At 51.6% G+C, this 19,809-nt stretch overlaps 1 protein-coding gene across 2 annotated transcripts in view; it reads left to right on the forward strand.

Annotated features, from left to right (window-relative positions):
- Window positions 1–19,809, forward strand: part of LOC139233100 (noelin-like) — a 370,166-nt gene that overhangs the window by 37,932 nt on the left and 312,425 nt on the right. For both annotated transcript variants that reach the window (XM_070863624.1, XM_070863623.1), the window contains exon 3: window positions 5,111–5,266. In XM_070863624.1, coding sequence (XP_070719725.1) covers window positions 5,111–5,266 — 156 coding nt within the window. The remainder of the gene's footprint in view (window positions 1–5,110; window positions 5,267–19,809) is intronic.

Genomic DNA, 19,809 nt, shown 5'->3' on the forward strand with positions numbered 1-19,809 from the left:
CTAAGGAAATAAGGGAGGGTATCAAATTGAAAACAAGGGCATACAATGTGGCCAAGACTAGTGGGAGGCCAGAGGATTGGGAAACTTTTAAAAGCCAGCAAAGAACAACTAAAAAAAAATATAAAGAGAGGGAAGATAGATTATGAAGGTAAACTAGCACGAAATATCAAAACAGATAGTAAGAGTTTCTACAGGTACATAAAAAGGAAAAGAGTGGCTAAAGTAAATGTTGGTCACCTGGAGGATGAGACTGGGGAATTAATAACGGGGAACAGGGAAATGGCAGAGACTTTAAACAAATATTTTGTATTGGTCTTCACGATAGAAGACACTAAAAACATCCCTATAGTGGACAATCAAGGGGCTACAGGGAGGGAGGAACTTAATACAATCACTATCACGAATGAAGTAGTACTCAGTAAAATAATGGGACTAAAGGCAGACAAGTCCCCGGGACCTGATGGCTTACATCCCAGGGTCTGAAAAGAAGTGGCTGCAGAGATAGTGGATGCATTGGTTGTAATCTACCAAAATTCTCTGGATTCTGCGGAGGTCCCAGCGGATTGCAAAACCTATTTAAAAAAGGAGGCAGACAGAAAGCAAAAATTATAGACCAGTTAGCCTAACATCCGTCATTGGGAAAATGCTGGAGTCCATTGTTAAGAAAGCAGTAGTGGGACATTTGGAAAAGAATGATTCAATCAAGCAGAGTCAGCATGGTTTTATGAAAGGGAAATTAGGTTTGACAAATTTGCTGGAGTTCTTTGAGGATGTAACGAGCAGCGTGGATAAGGGGGAACCAGTGGATGTTATGTATTTGGGTTTCCAGAAGGCATTCGATAAGATGCCACATAAAAGGTTACTGCACAAGATAAAAGCTCACGGGGTTTGGGGTAATATATTAGCATGGATAGAGGATTGGCTAACTAACAGCAAACAGAGAGTCGGAATAAACGGGTCATTTTCCAATTGGCAATCAGTAACTAGTGGGGTGCCACAGGGATCGGTGCTGGGGCCTCAACTATTTACAATCTATATTAATGACTTTGAAGAAGGGACCGAGTGTAATGGAGCCAAGTTTGCTGATGATTCAAAGATGGGCGGGAAAGTAAATTGTGAGGAGGACACAAAAAATCTGCAAAGGGATATAGACAGGCTAAGTGAGTGGGCAAAAATTTGGCAGATGGAGTATAATGTGGGAAAATGTGAGGTTATCCACTTTGGCAGAAAAAATAGAAAAGCAAATTATAATTTAAATCGAGAAAAATTGCAAAGTGTTGCAGTACAGAGGGGCCTGGGGGCCCTTGTGCATGAAACACAAAAAGTTAGTCTGCAGGTACAGCAAGTGATCAGGAAGGGAAATAGAATGTTGGCCTTTATTGCCGGGGGGATAGAGTATAAAAGCAGAGAAGTCCTGCTACAACTGTACAGGGTATTGGTGAGGCCACACCTGGAGTACTGCGTACAGTTTTGGTCTCCGTATTTAAGGAAGGATATACTTGCATTGGAGGCAGTTCAGAGAAGGTTCACTCGGTTGATTCTGGAGATGAAGGGGTTGACTTATGAAGATAGGTTGAGCAGGTTGGGCCTATACTCATTGGAGTTCAGAAGAATGAGAGGTGATTTTATCGAAATATATAAGATAATGAGGGGGCTTGACAGGGTGGATGCAGAGAGGATATTTCCACTCATGAGGGAACATAAAACTAGGGGGCATAGTCTCAGAAAAAGGGACCGCCCCATTCAAAACTGAGATGAAGAGGAATTTCTTCTCTCAGAGGGTTGTAAATCTGTGGAATTCTCTGCCCCAGAGAGCTGTGGAGGCTGGGTCATTGAATATATTTAAGGCGGAGATGGACAGATTTTTGAGCGATCAGGGAATAAAGGGTTATGGGGAGCGGGCGGGGAAGTGGAGCTGAGTCCATGATCGGATCAGCCATGGTCGTATTAAATGGCGGAGCAGGCTCGAGGGGCCGAATGACCGACTCCTGCTCCTATTTCTTATGTTCTTATATTTGTTCTTCTATCTCCATCTGACTGTTTGGGGTCCCCGCAGTGTGATTGCCCCTATTTAGTTCTTCAATTCAACCCATATGGCCTCGTTTGATGATCTCTCCAACATATCATCTCTTCTCACAGCTGTAACTTTTTTTTTAATCAAAAGTGTGAGCACCCGCCTTTTTACTCCCCTCTCTATCCTGTCTGAAAACCCTGTACCCAAGAATGTTGAGATGCCATTCCTGACCTTCCTTCAACCATATCTCAGTAATAGCTATAATATCATAATCCCTTGTTTCCTCTGTCTTCCAAATTCACTTTCTACTTTTCAGCTCCCTCACACTGTCACTCAGTAACCCCTCTCCCCCAGCGCCCTGTGTTACTGACTGTATCTCTACTGATGTTAATCTCCCTCACACTGTCACTCAGTAACCCCTCTCCCCCAGCACCCTGTGTTACTGACTGTATCTGTACTGATGTTAATCCAGCTCCCTCACACTGTCACTCAGTAACCCCTCTCCCCCAGCACCCTGTGTTACTGACTGTATCTGTACTGATGTTAATCCAGCTCCCTCACACTGTCACTCAGTAACCCCTCTCCCCCAGCGCCCTGTGTCACTGACTGTATCTGTACTGATGTTAATCCAGCTCCCTCACACTGTCACTCAGTAACCCCTCTCCCCCAGCGCCCTGTGTTACTGACTGTATCTGTACTGATGTTAATCCAGCTCCCTCACACTGTCACTCAGTAACCCCTCTCCCCCAGCACCCTGTGTTACTGACTTTATCTGTACTGATGTTAATCCAGCTCCCTCACACTGTCACTCAGTAACCCCTCTCCCCCAGCGCCCTGTGTTACTGACTGTATCTGTACTGATGTTAATCCAGCTCCCTCACACTGTCACTCAGTAACCCCTCTCCCCCAGCACCCTGTGTTACTGACTTTATCTGTACTGATGTTAATCCAGCTCCCTCACACTGTCACTCAGTAACCCCTCTCCCCCAGAGCCCTGTGTTACTGACTGTATCTGTACTGATGTTAATCCAGCTCCCTCACACTGTCACTCAGTAACCCCTCTCCCCCAGCGCCCTGTGTTACTGACTGTATCTTCACTGATGTTAATCCAGCTCCCTCACACTGTCACTCAGTAACCCCTCTCCCCCAGCGCCCTGTGTTACTGACTGTATCTGTACTGATGTTAATCCAGCTCCCTCATACTGTCACTCAGTAACCCCTCTCCCCCAGCACCCTGTGTTACTGACTGTATCTGTCCTGATGTTAATCCAGCTCCCTCGCACTGTCACTCAGTAACCTCTCTCCCCCAGCGCCCTGTGTTACTGACTGTATCTGTACTGATGTTAATCCAGCTCCCTCATACTGTCACTCAGTAACCCCTCTCCCCCAGCACCCTGTGTTACTGACTGTATCTGTACTGATGTTAATCCAGCTCCCTCACACTGTCACTCAGTAACCCCTCACCCCCAGCGCCCTGAGTTACTGACTGTATCTGTACTGATGTTAATCCAGCTCCCTCACACTGTCACTCAGTAACCCCTCTCCCCCAGCACCCTGTGTTACTGACTGTATCTGTACTGATGTTAATCCAGCTCCCTCACACTGTCACTCACTAACCCCTCTCCACCAATGCCCTGTGTTACTGACTGTATCTGTACTGATGTTAATCTCCCTCACACTGTCACTCAGTAACCCCTCTCCCCTAGCGCCCTGTGTTACTGACTGTATCTGTACTGATGTTCATCCAGCTCCCTCACACTGTCACTCAGTAACCCCTCTCCCCCAGCACCCTGTGTTACTGACTGTATCTGTGCTGATGTTAATCCACCTCCCTCACACTGTCTCTCAGTAACCCCTCTCCCCCAGTGCCCTGTGTTACTGACTGTATCTGTCCTGATGTTAATCCAGCTCCCTCGCACTGTCACTGAGTAACCCCTCTCCCCCCCAGTGCCCTGTGTTACTGACTGTAACTGTACTGATGTTAATCCAGCTCCCTCACACTGTCACTCAGTAACCCCTCTCCCCCAGCACCCTGTGTTACTGACTGTATCTGTGCTGATGTTAATCCACCTCCCTCACACTGTCTCTCAGTAACCCCTCTCCCCCAGTGCCCTGTGTTACTGACTGTATCTGTACTGATGTTAATCCAGCTCCCTCACACTGTCACTCAGTAACCCCTCTCCCCCAGCGCCCTGTGTTACTGACTGTAACTGTACTGATGTCAATCCAGCTCCCTCACACTGTCACTCAGTAACCCCTCTCCCCCAGCACCCTGTGTTACTGACTGTATCTGTACTGATGTTAATCCAGCTCCCTCACACTGTCACTCAGTAACCCCTCTCCCCCAGCGCCCTGTGTCACTGATTGTATCTGTACTGATGTTAATCCAGCTCCCTCACACTGTCACTCAGTAACCCCTCTCCCCCAACACCCTGTGTTACTGACAGTATCTTCACTGATGTTAATCCAGCTCCCTCACACTGTCACTCAGTAACCCCTCTCCCCCAGCGCCCTGTGTTACTGACTGTATCTGTCCTGATGTTAATCCAGCTCCCTCGCACTGTCACTGAGTAACCCCTCTCCCCCAGCACCCTGTGTTACTGACTGTATCTGTACTGATGTTAATCCAGCTCCCTCACACTGTCACTCAGTAACCCCACTCCCTCAGCGCCCTGTGTTACTGGCAATCTCTACTGCTGTTACCGCAGTAAGGAGGGGTGGGGTGTTTATCGGGCTTCATTCTGTATGTATTATGTAATAACGCACCGTGAGGTGCGCACTTCCTGAGTCCTGCTGTCACACTTATCAGCACTTCTCATTCAATTTTGCTATGTCAACCGTCACGATGCAGATATATATTCTCGCCATTGGGTGGCTCTGTTGAGTGCAACTCTCTCCCAACTCTGAAGATGTAGAAAGAATCTGTGTGCTGGCCCTGTGTCCAGCTCTCTCGTGTTATGTACGGATGTGCTGTGTTACCTGCTGCAGCTCACCAGCAAGGTTGAGACTGCTGGACTGTGGGCCGTTGCTGAATAGAGAATTATCCCCACCTGCCAGGTGACAGAAGCCAACCTCGCTCCTCATTCAATGTTCCAGGTGCAGAATATGACGCAATCTATCGAGGTCCTGGATCGACGAACTCAGCGAGACCTTCAGTATGTGGAGAAAATGGAAACACAAATGAGAGGCTTGGAAACAAAGTTCAAACAAGTGGAGGAGAATCACAGAGCACATGTCTCCCGCCAGTTTCAGGTACACGGAGCGCAGTGATCGACTGACACTCTGCACGCCCGGGTGGGTGGATCTGTGGAATGGAGAAATGTTTGCCAGACCTGGGTGGCCATTGAGTAATTCGCCATCATGTGATGCTATAGACTTTGTCACATTGATTTCTTATTGGGAAGAGCCCAGTGTCCCGTTGGGTTACATCACAAAACCGCCCCCCCCTATCTGGAGGTTCTAAGAACTCTTCTGTCACATTCAGAAGAAAACCAGGATGAGGAACCTACTCATCCCACTCTTCCTACATGATGACCACAATAATGGGTGCTTGCCCCATCCATGGGTGCCTGCCCCACCCAGGATCACTATTTCACCCCATGTGAATCAAACCATTCTAACATCTCATAAACCCCCAAGCCCCTTTCTCACCAGCTATTGATCCAGTTCCTTTCAAAGGTCCCAGAATTAATTTCCTCGGCGAGTCCGTTCCACACTCACTGCCCTCGGGGGGATATTTTTTTAAATCTTGCTTCAGACTTGTGAACTTTGACCTCTATGCTCACTAAGTTAAATAATCATCGGCCACAAACGTTTACAGAACAGGAGGAGGCCATCGTGCCTGTCCCAACTCTCTGCTCGAGCAATCCCAATCTAATCCCACTGTCCCGCTCTCCCCACAGCCCTGTATCAATCGTAATCTAATCCCACTACCCCGCTCTCTCCCCATAGCTCTGTATCAATCCCAATCTAATCCCACTGCCCCGCTCTCTCCCCATAGCCCTGTATCAATCGCAGATTAATCCCACTGCCCCGCTCTCTCCCCATAACCCTGTATCAATCCCAGACTAATCCCACTGCCCCGCTCTCTCCCCATAGCCCTGTATCAATCCAAATCTAATCCCACTGCCCCGCTCTCTCCTCATAGCCCTGTATCAATCCCAATCTAACCCCATTGCCCCGCCCTCTCCCCATAGCCCTGTATCAATCCCAGACTAATCCCACTGCCCATTCTCTCCACATAGCCCTGTATCAATCCAAAATTAATCCCATTGTCCCGTTCTTTCCCCATAGCCCTGTATCAATCCCAAACTAATCCCACTGCCCAATCTCTCCTCATAGCCCTGTATCAATCCAAAATTAATCCCATTGTCCCGTTCTTTCCTCATAGCCCTGTATCAATCCCAAACTAATCCCACTGCCCCGCTCTCCCCATAGCCCTGTATCAATCCCAAACTAATCCCACTGCCCTGCTCTCTCCCCATATCCCTGCATCAGTCCCAAACTAATCCCACTGCCCCGCTCTCCCCTGAAGCCCTGTATCAATCCCAAACCAATCCCACTGCCCCGCTCTCCCCTGAAGCCCTGTATCAATCCCACTGCCCTGCTCTCTCCCCATAGCTCTGTATCTTCCTCTGCTTCAAATATTCATCTAATTTTCCCTTAAAAGATGCAGTGGTCTATGCCTCTGGAAAAGCATTCTGTGTTCCATCCTCTGTATAAAGACCTATTCCATATTCACTGTAAAAACCCCTGTGAAACTTTAAAACCTTCTATTGATCTGTTGTTTAGTCTTTCCCGATCTGGCACAGATTGTGCTTACACTAGAATATCTAAACCAGAACCATTCAGAATGTCCCTGCGGCTGGAAGATCATCAGACCATCAAAACCTGAATGAGTCCCACCAGCCAGGAAAGCTGAGAAATTGCTCATTCCAGAAATTATCAGCACCGCACTGCTTCCAGATTCCAGATTCGACTATTCAACGCTTTCCTGGCCGGCCAATCACCTTTACCCCTCCGTAAACTTCAGCTCAATCCAAAACTTGGCAGCTCGTGTCCTAACTCGCACGAAGTCCTGTTCACCCTTCACCCCCCGAGCTCACTGCCCCTGTCCTAACTCGCACCGTGTCCTATTCATCCCCCGTGCTCGCTCCCCGTGTCCTAAATCACACCAAGTCCCGTTCCCCCATCACCCCCCGTGCTCGCTTCCCGTGTCCTAACTCGCACCGTGTCCTATTCACCCACCGTGCTCGCTCCCCGTGTCCTAAATCACACCAAGTCCCGTTCCCCCATCACCCCCCGTGCTCACTGACCATGTCCTAACTTGCATCAAGTCCCGTTCACCCTTCACCCTCCGTGCTCGCTCCCCGTGTCCTAAATCGCACCAAGTCCCATTCACGCATCACCCCCCATGCCCTCTGACCGTGTCCTAACTCGCAAAAAGTCCCGCTCACCCATCACCTCTTGTACTCACTGACCGTGTCCTAACTTGTACCAAGTCCCATTCACCCATCACCCCCTGTGCTCACTGACCGTGTCCTAACTCTCACGAAGTCCCGTTCACCCATCACCCCTCCGTGCTCACTGACCGTGTCCTAACTTGTACCAAGTCCCATTCACCCATCACCCCCTGTGCTCACTGACCGTGTCCTAACTCTCATGAAGTCCCGTTCACCCATCATCCCCCATGCTCACTGACCATGTCCTAACTCTTACGAAGTCCCATTCACCCATCACCCCCTGTGCTCACTGACTGTGTCCTAACTCTCACGAAGTCCCGTTCACCCATCACACCCCATGCTCACTGACCGTGTCCTAACTCTCACCAAGTCCCATTCACCCATCACCCCTCCGTGCTCGCTCCCCGTGTCCTAACTCGCACCAAGTCCCATTCACCCATCACCCCCTGTGCTCACTGACCGTGTCCTAACTCTCACGAAGTCCCGTTCACCCATCATCCCCCATGCTCACTGACCATGTCCTAACTTTCACGAAGTCCCGTTCACCCATCACACCCCATGCTCACTAACCGTGTCCTAACTCTCACCAAGTCCCATTCACCCATCACCCCCTGTGTTCGCTGACCTACATTGGCTTCCAGTCTGGCGATGGCCCGAATTTAAAATTCTCATCCTTGTTTTCAAATCTCTACATGACCTCGCCCCTTCCTATCTCTGTAATCTCCTCCAGCCCTACAACACTCCGAGATCTCTGCGCTCCTCCAATTCTGGCCTCTTGAGCATCCCTGATTTCAATCGCTCCATCATTGGTGGCCGTACCTTCAGCTGCCTGGGCCCTAAACTTTGGAATTCCCTCCCTAAACCTCTCTACCTCGCCACCTCTTCCCCTCCTTTAAATCGCTCTTTAAACCTTACCTCTTTGACCAAGCTTTTGGTCACCTGTCCTAATATCTCCGAACGTGGCTCAGTGTCAAATGTTTTTTGATAACGCTCCTTTGAAGGGCCTTGGAATGTTTTACTACGTTAAAGGCATGACATTGGAAGAAGAGATCAAAAAAGATATAAACACATTTAAGATTGAAAGAGGGGTAATAATTGATAAACCAATCAAACTTAAGAGAGGATAAAACACCTGGTCTGGATGGATTGTATCCTCACATATTAAAAGAATTTAGGGAGGAGATAGAAGAGGCACTAATGCACATATATAACAATTCATTAGAAAAAGGAATAGTACCTGAGGACTGGTGGACAGCGAATGTGATTCCTATATTTAAAACGGGAGATACAGCAAGTCCAGGAATCTGTAGACCAGTTAGTTTAACGTTGGTGATAGGACAGATAATGGAATCCTTACTCAAAGATGTAATAGAAAAACATCTAGAAACTGAAAATATAATAAACAGTAGTCAGCATGGATTCCAAAAAAGGTGATCATCCTTAACCAACCTGATTGAATTCTTTAAAGAAGTAACAGAAAGGGGAGATAAGGAGGATATAGTAGATGTAATGTATTTGGATTTTCAGAAGGCCTTCGATAAGGTACTGCCGAGTAGATTCCTGACTAAGGTCAGAGCGTGTGGAGTCAGGGGACAAGTAGCAGAATGGACAGCAAGCTGACTACCATCAGCAAACAAAGAGTAGGGGGTAAAGTTAGTTACCCAGACTGGCAAAAGGTGGGAGGCGGTGTCCGACAAGGATCGGTGCTGGGCCACTATTGATCACTATTTGCAAAAACAATTTGGATTCAGGAATCGGAAGTACAATTTCAAAATTGGGGGGTGGGGGAGTCGTTAATACAGAGAAGGACTGTGACAACGTACAGGAAGACATTAATAAACTTGATGAATGGGTGTTTAATTGGCAAATGAACTTCAATATCGATCAGTGTTAAGTGGTACATTTTGGTAGGAAGAATAAGTAGGGCACATACAGCTTGGAAAATAAGAGTCTAAATGGGTAGAGGAGCAAAGGGATCTGGGGGAACAGGTACACGGACCACTAAAAGTAGCACCGCAGGTTAACAAGGTCATAACAAAGCAAACCAGGCACTAGTGTCCATTTCTAGAGGGATAGAATTGAAAGCAGTGAAGTTATGTTAAACTTGTATTGGATCTTGGTTAGACCACACTTAGAGCACTGCACATCGTTCTAGTCTCCATATTATAAAAAGGATGCATTTTAAAAGTAGTTGGATGTGCACTTGAAGTACCGTAACCTACAGGGCTACGGACCGAGAGCTGGAAAGTGGGATTAGGCTGGGTGGCTCTTTGTCGGCCGGCACGGACACGATGGGCCGAATGGCCTCCTCCCGCGCTGTAAATTTCTGTGATTCTATTTGGAGGCACTGGAGAAGATGCAAAAAGGATTCCCAAGGCAGATACCAGAACTGAGAGGCTATAATTATCAAGAAAGGCTGAACAGTCTGGGTCTCTTTTCTCAAGAAACGAGAAGACTGAGGGATGACCTGATAGAGGGGGTTTTAATAGGGGAGACATAGAGAAGAAGAACTGGGGGCCATAAATATAAGACAGTCACTAATAAATCCAATTGGGAATTCAGGAGCAACCTCTTCACCCAGAGAGCGGGGTGAGAATGTGGAACTCGTTGCCACAGGGAGGGGTTGAGGCGAATAGTATCGATGTATTTAAGGGGAAGCTGGATAAACACATGAGGGAGAGAGGAATAGAGGGATATGGTGATAGGGTGAGATGGAGAGGGGCAGGAGGGGGGCTGGTGTGGAGCAGTTGGGCCAAATAGCCTGCTTCTGTGCTGTATATTCTGTTGCTAGAGTGTCACGCTGTACCTTGGGTCGCCGGGGGTATGCAATCGCCTGTGGATAAAGGGGAACCAGTGGATGTGGTGTATTTGGACTTCCAGAAGGCATTTGACAAGGTGCCACACAAAAGGTTACTGCACAAGATAAAAGTTCACGGGGTTGGGGGTAATATATTAGCATGGATAGAGGATTGGCTGACAAACAGAAAACAGAGAATCGGGATAAATGGTTCATTCTCTGGTTGGCGATCAGTAACAATTGGGGTGCCGCAGGGATCAGTGCTGGTACCCCAACTATTTACAATCTATATTAACAACTTGGAAGAGGGGACTGAGCGTAATGTAGCCAAGTTTGCTGACGATACAAAGATGGGAGGAAGGGTAATGTGTGAGGAGGACATAGAGAGGCTGCAGGAGGAGGACATAGACAGGCTAAGTGAGTGGGCAAGAATTTGTCAGATGGAGTATAATGTTGGAAAATGTGAGGTTATGCACTTTGGCAGAAAAAAAACAAAGAGCAAGTTATTATTTAAATGGAGAAAGATTGCAAAGTGCTGCAGTACAGCGGGACCTGGAGGTACTTGTGCATGAAACACAAAAGGATAGTATGCAGGTACAGCAAGTGATCAGGAAGGCCAATGGAATCTTGGCCTTTATTGCAAAGGGGATGGAGTATAAAAGCAGGGAAGTCTTGCTACAGTTATACAGGGTATTGGTGAGGCCACACCTGGAGTACTGCGTGCAGTTTTGGTTTCCATATTTACGAAAGGATATACTTGCTGTAGGAGACAGTTCAGAGAAGGTTCACTCGGTTGATTCTGGAGATGAGGGGGTTGACTTATGAGGAAAGGTTGAGAAGGTTGGGCCTCTACTCATTGGAATTCAAAAGAATGAGAGGTGATGTTATCGAAACGTATAAGATTATGAGGGGGCTTGACAAGGTGGATGCAGAGAGGATGTTTCCACTGGTGAGGGAGACTGGAACTAGGGGGCATGATTTTAGAATAAGGGGCCGTCCATTTAAAACTGAGATGAGAAATTTCTTCTCTCAGAGGGTTGTGAATCTGTGGAATTCGCTGCCTCAGAGAGCTGTGGAAGCTGGGACATTAAATAAATTTAAGACAGAAATAGACATTTTCTTAAACTAAGGGGATAAGGGGTTATGGGGAGCGGGCGGGGAAGTGGAGCTGAGTCCATGATCAGATCAGCCATGATCTTATTGAATGGCAGAGCAGGCTCGAGGGGCCGTATGGCCGACTCCTGCTCCTATTTCTTATGTTCTTATGTTCTTCTCCTAACTCTGGCCAACATAGCTCTGTCTTTGCTCAGATTAAATGATAAAAGGTTTACCCCACACGCCTGGCTCTGTCTACTTCCCCCCTCCCCTCACCCTCCCTCCCTCCCCCTACCTTCCCTTCTCTCTGTCCCCCTCCCTCTTCTCCCGCGCTTCCCCTTCCCCTCCCACTCCTCACCCCATCCCCCTCCTACTCCCTCTTCCCCCCTCTACCCTCGCTCCCCCCTCCAATCTCCAACCACGCTCCCTCCTCTCTCCCTTCTCTGCTCGATCACGCCCTCCTCTCCTCCCTCCCACTGCTCTCTCTCCATCACCCCCTCCTCCTCTCCCTCCCTCTTCCCCTCTCCCTCACCCCTGCTCTCTCCCACCTCCCTCTCTCCCCCTCCTTCCTCTCTCCCCCCTTCTCCCTCCCGCTTCCCTCCCTCTTCTACAAACCCTCTCCCCCTCCCACTCCACAACCTCCCCCATCTTCTCCCCTCCTCCTCCACTGCCTCCTCTCCCCCCATTCTCTCCTCTTCCCTTCCTCTCCCCCTCCCTGCTAATCCCCCTCATCCCCCTCCTCTCGCTCAACCCCCTCCCCTCCCCATCCTCTCACTCCCTACAGCACCACACCATCCCTCTCCCTCCTCTCACCTCCCCTTCTCCCACTCCAGCCCCTCTCCTCCTCTACACTCGCTCCCCCTTAGCTCCTCATCCTCTTCCCCTCTCCCTCCCCATCCCCTCTCCCCCCTTCTTAACCCTCTCTACCCCTCCCTCTTAACTCTCTCTACTCTCTTCACTCTCTCCCCCCCACCCCATTGACCATGCAGCGTACCCCAGTGAGAGTCAGTGTGTGTGGGACCCGTACCCCAGTGAGAGTTAGTGTGTGTGGGACCTGGACCCCAGTGAGAGTCAGTGTGTGTGGGACCCGTACCCCAGTGAGAGTCAGTGTGTGTGGGACCCGTACCCCAGTGAGAGTCAGTGTGTGTGGAACCCGTACCCCAGTGAGAGTCAGTGTGTGTGGAACCCGTAGCCCAGTGAGAGTCAGTGTGTGTGGGACCCTTACCCCAGTGAGAGTCAGTGTGTGTGGGACCTGTACCCCAGTGAGAGTCAGTGTGTGTGGAACCCGTACCCCAGTGAGAGTCAGTGTGTGTGGGACCCATACTCCAGTGAGAGTCAGTGTGTGAGGGACCCTTACCCCAGTGAGAGTCAGTGTGTGTGGAACAGGTAACCCAGTGAGAGTCAATGTGTGTTGGACACGTACCCCAGTGAGAGTCAGTGTGTGTTGGACACGTACCCCAGTAAGAGTCAGTGTGTGTGGGACTCAAATCCAGTGAGAGTCAGTGTGTGTGGGACACGTACCCCAGTGAGAGTCAGTATGTGTGGGACACATACCCCTGTGAGAGTCAGTGTGTGTGGGACTCGTAAACCAGTGAGAGTCAGTGTGTGTGGGACCTGTACCCCAGTGAAAGTCCGTATCTGTGGGACCTGTACCACACCCAGTGAGACTCAGTGTGTGTGGGACCCGTACCCCAGTGAGAGTCAGTGTGTGTGGGACCCATACCTCAGTGAGAGTCAGTGTGTGTGGGACACGTACCCCAGTGAGAGTCAGTGTGTGTGGGACTGTACCCCAGTGAGAGTCAGTGTGTGTGGGACCGATACCCCAGTGAGAGTCAGTGTGTGTGGGACTGTACCCCAGTGAGAGTCAGTGTTTGTAGGACTGTACCCCAGTGAGAGTCAGTGTGTGTGGAACCCGTACCCCAGTGAGAGTCAGTATGTGTGGGACACATACCCCTGTGAGAGTCAGTGTGTGTGGGACTCGTAAACCAGTGAGAGTCAGTGTGTGTGGGACCTGTACCACAGTGAGAGTCAGTGTGTGTGGGACCTGTACCACAGTGAGAGTCAGTGTGTGTGGGACCCGTACCTCAGTGAGAGTCAGTGTTTGTGGGATCCGTACCCCAGTGAGAGTCACTGTGTGGGACCCGTACCCCAGTGAGAGTCAGTGTGTGTGGGACCCTTACCCCAGTGAGAGTCAGTGTGTGTGGGACCTGTACCACAGTGAGAGTCAGTGTGTGTGGGACCCGTACCACAGTGAGATTCAGTGTGTGTGGGAACCATACCCCAGTGAGAGTCAGTGTGTGTGGGAAATGTACCCCAGTGAGAGTCAGTATGTGTGGGACCCCTACCCCAGTGAGAGTCAGTGTGTGTGGGACCCGTACCCCAGTGAGAGTCAGTGTATGTGGGACCCGTACCCCAGTAAGAATAAGTGTGTGTGGTACCCGTACCCCAGTGAGACTCAGTGTGACTCAGTGTGTGTGGGACCCGTAGCCCAGTGAGAGTCAGGTGTGTGGGACCGTTCCCCAGTGAGAGTCAGTGTGTGTGGGACCCCTACCACAGTGAGAGTCAGTGTGTGTGGGACCCGTAGCCCAGTGAGAGTCAGTGTGTGTGGGACGTGTACCCCAGTGAGAGTCAGTGTGTGTGGGACCCTTACCCCAGTGAGAGTCAGTGTGTGTGGGACCCCTACCACAGTGAGAGTCAGTGTGTGTGGGACCCGTAGCCCAGTGAGAGTCAGTGTGTGTGGGACGTGTACCCCAGTGAGAGTCAGTGTGTGTGGGACTGTACCCCAATGAGAGTCAGTGTGTTGGACCTGTACCATACTGAGAGTCAGTGTGCGTGGGACCCATACCTCAGTGAGCGTCAGTGTTTGTGGGACCTGTACCCCAGTAAGAGTCAGTGTGTGTGGGACCCATACCCCAGTGAGAGTCAGTGTGCGTGGGACCTGTACCCCAGTGAGAGTCAGTGAGTGTGGGACCCATACCCCAGTGAGAGTCAATGTGTGTGGGACCCGTACCCCAGAGAGTATCAGCATGTGTGGGACCCCCACCCTAGTGAGAGTTAGTGTGTGTGGGACCCTTAGCCCCGTGAGAGTCAGTGTGTGTGGGACCCGTACCCCAGTGTGAGTCAGTTATTGTGGGACCCGTACCCCAGTGAGAGTCAGTGTGTGTGGGACCCTTACCCCAGTGAGAGTCAGTGTGTGTGGGACCCTTACCCCAGTGAGTGTCAGTGTGTGTGGGACCCCTACCCCAGTGAGAGTCAGTGTGAATGGAACCCGTACCGCAGTGAGAGTCAGTGTGTGTGGGACCTGTACCCCAGTGAGAGTCAGTGTGTGTGGGACCCCTACCCCAGTGAGAGTCAGTGTGTGTGGGACCCTTACCCCAGTGAGAGTCAGTGTGTGTGGGACCTGTACCCCAGTTAGAGTCAGTTATTGTGGGACCCGTACCCCAGTGAGAATAAGTGTGTGTGGGACCCGTAACCCAGTGAGAGTCAGTTATTGTGGGACCCGTACCCCAGTAAAGGTCAGTTTGTGTGGAACCCGTACCCCAGTGAGAGTCAGTGTGTGTGGGATCCGTACCCCAGTGAGAGTCAGTGTGTGTGGGACCGTACCCCAGTGAGAGTCAGTGAGTGTGGGCCCCATACCCCAGTGATAGTCAGTGTGTGTGGGACCCCCACCCCAGTAAGAGTCAGTGTGTCTGGGACAGGTACCCAAGTGAGAGTCAGTATATGTGGTACTTGTAATCCAGTGAGAGTCAGTGTGTGTGGGACCTGTATCCCCGTGAGAATCAGTGTGTGTGGGATCCGTACCCAAGTGAGAGTCAGTGTGTGTGGGACCCGTACCCCAGTGAGAGTCAGTGGGTGTGGAACCTGTACCCCGGTGATAGTCACTGTGTGTGGGACCCGTACCCAAGTGAGAGTCAGTGTGTGTGGGACCCGTACCCCAGTGAGAGTCAGTGGGTGTGGAACCTGTACCCCGGTGATAGTCACTGTGTGTGGGACCCGTACCCAAGTGAGAGTCAGTGTGTGTGGTACCCATACCCCAGTGACAGTCAGTGTGTGTAGGACTGTACCCCAGTGAGAGTCAGTCTGTGTGGGACCCGTACCCCAGTGAGAGTCGGTGTGTGTGGGACCCGTACCCCAGTGAGAGTCAGTGTGTGTGGGACCCATACCACATTGAGAGTCAGTGTCTGTGGGACCTGTACCCCAGTGAGAGTCAGTGTGTGTGGGACCGTACCCGAGTGAGAGTCAGTGTTTGTGGGACCCGTACCCGAGTAAAGGTCAGTTTGTGTGGGACTCCTATCCCAGTGAGAGTCAGTGTGTGTGGGACCCCTACCACAGTGAGAGTCAGTGTGTGTGGGACCCGTAGCCCAGTGAGAGTCAGTGTGTGTGGGACCCGTAGCCCAGTGAGAGTCAGTGTGTGTGGGACGTGTACCCCAGTGAGAGTCAGTGTGTGTGGGACCCTTACCCCAGTGAGAGTCATTGTGTGTGGGACCCCTACCACAGTGAGAGTCAGTGTGTGTGGGACCCCTATCCCAGTGAGAGTCAGTGTGTGTGGGACCCTTACCCCAGTGAGAGTCAGTGTGTGTGGGACCCCTACCACAGTGAGAGTCAGTGTGTGTAGAATCCGTACCCCAGTGAGAGTCAGTGTGTGTGGGTCCTGTACCCCAGTGAGAGTCAGTGTGTGGGACCCGTACCCCAGTGAGAGTCAGTGTGTATGGGACACGTACTCCAGTGAGAGTCAGTGTGTGTGGGACCCGTACCCCAGTGAGAGTCAGTGTGTGTGGGACCGTTACCCCAGTGACAGTCATTGTGTGTGGGACCCGTACCTCAGTGAGAGTCAGTGTGTGTGGGACCCGTAACCCAGTTAGAGTCAGTTATTGTGGGACCCGTACCCCAGTGAGGGTCAGTTTGTGTGGAACCCGTACCCCAGTGAGAGTCAGTGTGTGCTGGACCCGTACTCCAGTGAGAGTCTGTGTCTGTGGGACCCGTACCCCAGTAAGGGTCAGTTTGTGTGGGACCCGTACCCTAGTGAGAGTCAGTGTGTGGGACCCGTACCCCAGTGAGATTCAGTGTGTGTAGGACACGTACCCCAGTGAGAGTCAGTGTGTGTGGGACCCGTACCCCAGTGAGAGTCAGTGTTTGTGGGATCCGTACCCCAGTGAGAGTCAGTGTGTGTGGGACCCGTACCTCAGTGAGAGTCAGTGTGAGTGGAACCCATACCCCAGTGAGAGTCAGTGTGTGTGGGACCCGTACCCCAGTGAAAATAAGTGTGTGTGGGACCCATACCCCAGTGAGAATACGTGTGTGTGGGACCCATAGCCCAGTGAGAGTCAGTGTGTGTGGGACCCGTACCCCAGTGAGAATAAGTGTGTGTGGGACCCATACCCCAGTGAGAATACGTGTGTGTGGGACCCATAGCCCAGTGAGAGTCAGTGTGTGTGGGACCCGTACCCCAGTGAGAATAAGTGTGTGTTGGACCCGTACCCCAGTGAGAGTCATTGTGTGTGGGACCCGTACCCCAGTTAGAGTCAGTTATTGTGGGACCCGTATCTCAGTGAGAATAAGTGTTTGTGGGACCCGTACCCCAGTGAGAGTCAGTGTGTGTGGGATCCGTATCCCAGTGAGAGTCAGTGTGTGTGGGACCGTACCCCAGTGAGTGTCAGTGTGTGTGAGACCCGCACCCCAGTGAGAGTCAGTGTGTGTGAGACCCATACCCCAGTGAGAGTCGGTGTGTGTGGGACCCATACCCCAGTGAGAGTCAGTGTGTGTGGGATCCGTACCCCAGTGAGAGTCAGTGTGTGTGGGTCCTGTACCCCAGTGAGAGTCAGTGTGTGGGACCCGTACCCCAGTGAGAGTCACTGTGTGGGACCCGTACACTAGTGAGAGTCAGTGTGTGTGGGACCCTTACACAAGTGAGAGTCAGTATGTGGGACCCATACCCCAGTGAGAGTCAGTGTGTGTGGGACCCTTACCCCAGCGAGAGTCAGTATGTGGGACCCGTACCCCAGTGAGAGTCAGTGTGTGTGGGACCGTTACCCCAGTGAGAGTCATTGTGTGTGGGACCCATACCTCAGTGAGAGTCAGTGTGTGTGGGACCCGTAACCCAGTTAGAGTCAGTTATTGTGGGACCCTTACCCCAGTGAGGGTCAGTTTGTGTGGAACCCGTACCCCAGTGAGAGTCAGTGTGTGCGGGACCCGTACTCCAGTGAGGGTCAGTTTGTGTCGGACCCGTACCCGAGTGAGAGTCAGTGTGTGTGGGCAGTACCCCAGTGAGAGTCAGTCTGTGTGGAACCCATAGCCCAGTTAGAGTCAGTGTGTGTGGGATCCGTACCCCACAAAGGGTCAGTGTCTGTGGGACCCGTACCCCAGTGAGAGTCAGTGTGTGTGGGACCTGTATCCCCGTGAGAATCAGTGTGTGTGGGATCCGTACACCAGTGAGAGTCAGTGTCTGTGGGACCCGTACCCCAGTGAGAGTCAGTGGGTGTGGAACCTGTACCCCGGTGATAGTCACTGTGTGTGGGACCCGTACCCAAGTGAGAGTCAGTGTGTGTGGTACCCATACCCCAGTGACAGTCAGTGTGTGTAGGACTGTACCCCAGTGAGAGTCAGTCTGTGTGGGACCCGTACCCCAGTGAGAGTCGGTGTGTGTGGGACCCGTACCCCAGTGAGAGTCAGTGTGTGTGGGACCCATACCACATTGAGAGTCAGTGTCTGTGGGACCTGTACCTCAGTGAGAGTCAGTGTGTGTGGGACCGTACCCGAGTGAGAGTCAGTGTTTGTGGGACCCGTACCCGAGTAAAGGTCAGTTTGTGTGGGACTCCTATCCCAGTGAGAGTCAGTGTGCGTGGGACCCTTACCCCAGTGAGAGTCAGTGTGTGTGGGACCCCTACCACAGTGAGAGTCAGTGTGTGTGGGACCCGTAGCCCAGTGAGAGTCAGTGTGTGTGGGACCCGTAGCCCAGTGAGAGTCAGTGTGTGTGGGACCCGTAGCCCAGTGAGAGTCAGTGTGTGTGGGACGTGTACCCCAGTGAGAGTCAGTGTGTGTGGGACCCTTACCCCAGTGAGAGTCATTGTGTGTGGGACCCCTACCACAGTGAGAGTCAGTTTGTGTGGGACCCCTATCCCAGTGAGAGTCAGTGTGTGTGGGACCCTTACCCCAGTGAGAGTCAGTGTGTGTGGGACCCCTACCACAGTGAGAGTCAGTGTGTGTAGAATCCGTACCCCAGTGAGAGTCAGTGTGTGTGGGTCCTGTACCCCAGTGAGAGTCAGTGTGTGGGACCCGTACCCCAGTGAGAGTCAGTGTGTATGGGACACGTACCCCAGTGAGAGTCAGTGTGTGTGGGACCCGTACCCCAGTGAGAGTCAGTGTGTGTGGGACCGTTACCCCAGTGGGAGTCATTGTGTGTGGGACCCGTACCTCAGTGAGAGTCAGTGTGTGTGGGACCCGTAACCCAGTTAGACTCAGTTATTGTGGGACCCGTACCCCAGTGAGGGTCAGTTTGTGTGGAACCCGTACCCCAGTGAGAGTCAGTGTGTGCTGGACCCGTACTCCAGTGAGAGTCTGTGTCTGTGGGACCCGTACCCCAGTGAGGGTCAGTTTGTGTGGGACCCGTACCCTAGTGAGAGTCAGTGTGTGGGACCCGTACCCCAGTGAGATTCAGCGTGTGTGGGACACGTACCGCAGTGAGAGTCAGTGTGTGTGGGACCCGTACCCCAGTGAGAGTCAGTGTTTGTGGGATCCGTACCCCAGTGAGAGTCAGTGTGTGTGGGACCGTTACCCCAGTGAGAGTCAGTGTGTGTGGGACCCGTACCTCAGTGAGAGTCAGTGTGAGTGGAACCCATACCCCAGTGAGAGTCAGTGTGTGTGGGACCCGTACCCCAGTGAGAATAAGTGTGTGTGGGACCCATACCCCAGTGAGAATACGTGTGTGTGGGACCCATAGCCCAGTGAGAGTCAGTGTGTGTGGGACCCGTACCCCAGTGAGAATAAGTGTGTGTGGGACCCATACCCCAGTGAGAATACGTGTGTGTTGGACCCATAGCCCAGTGAGAGTCAGTGTGTGTGGGACCCGTACCCCAGTGAGAATAAGTGTGTGTGGGACCCCTATCCCAGTGAGAGTCAGTGTGTGTGGGACCCGTACCCCAGTGAGAGTCATTGTGTGTGGGACCCGTACCCCAGTTAGAGTCAGTTATTGTGGGACCCGTATCTCAGTGAGAATAAGTGTTTGTGGGACCCGTACCCCAGTGAGAGTCAGTGTGTGTGGGATCCGTATCCCAGTGAGAGTCAGTGTGTGTGGGACCGTACCCCAGTGAGTGTCAGTGTGTGTGAGACCCGCACCCCAGTGAGAGTCAGTGTGTGTGAGACCCATACCCCAGTGAGAGTCGGTGTGTGTGGGACCCATACCCCAGTGAGAGTCAGTGTGTGTGGGATCCGTACCCCAGTGAGAG

Source organism: Pristiophorus japonicus, chromosome 20 (assembly GCF_044704955.1).
Source record: "Pristiophorus japonicus isolate sPriJap1 chromosome 20, sPriJap1.hap1, whole genome shotgun sequence".
In the NCBI taxonomy this organism is placed as follows: Eukaryota; Metazoa; Chordata; class Chondrichthyes; family Pristiophoridae; genus Pristiophorus; species Pristiophorus japonicus.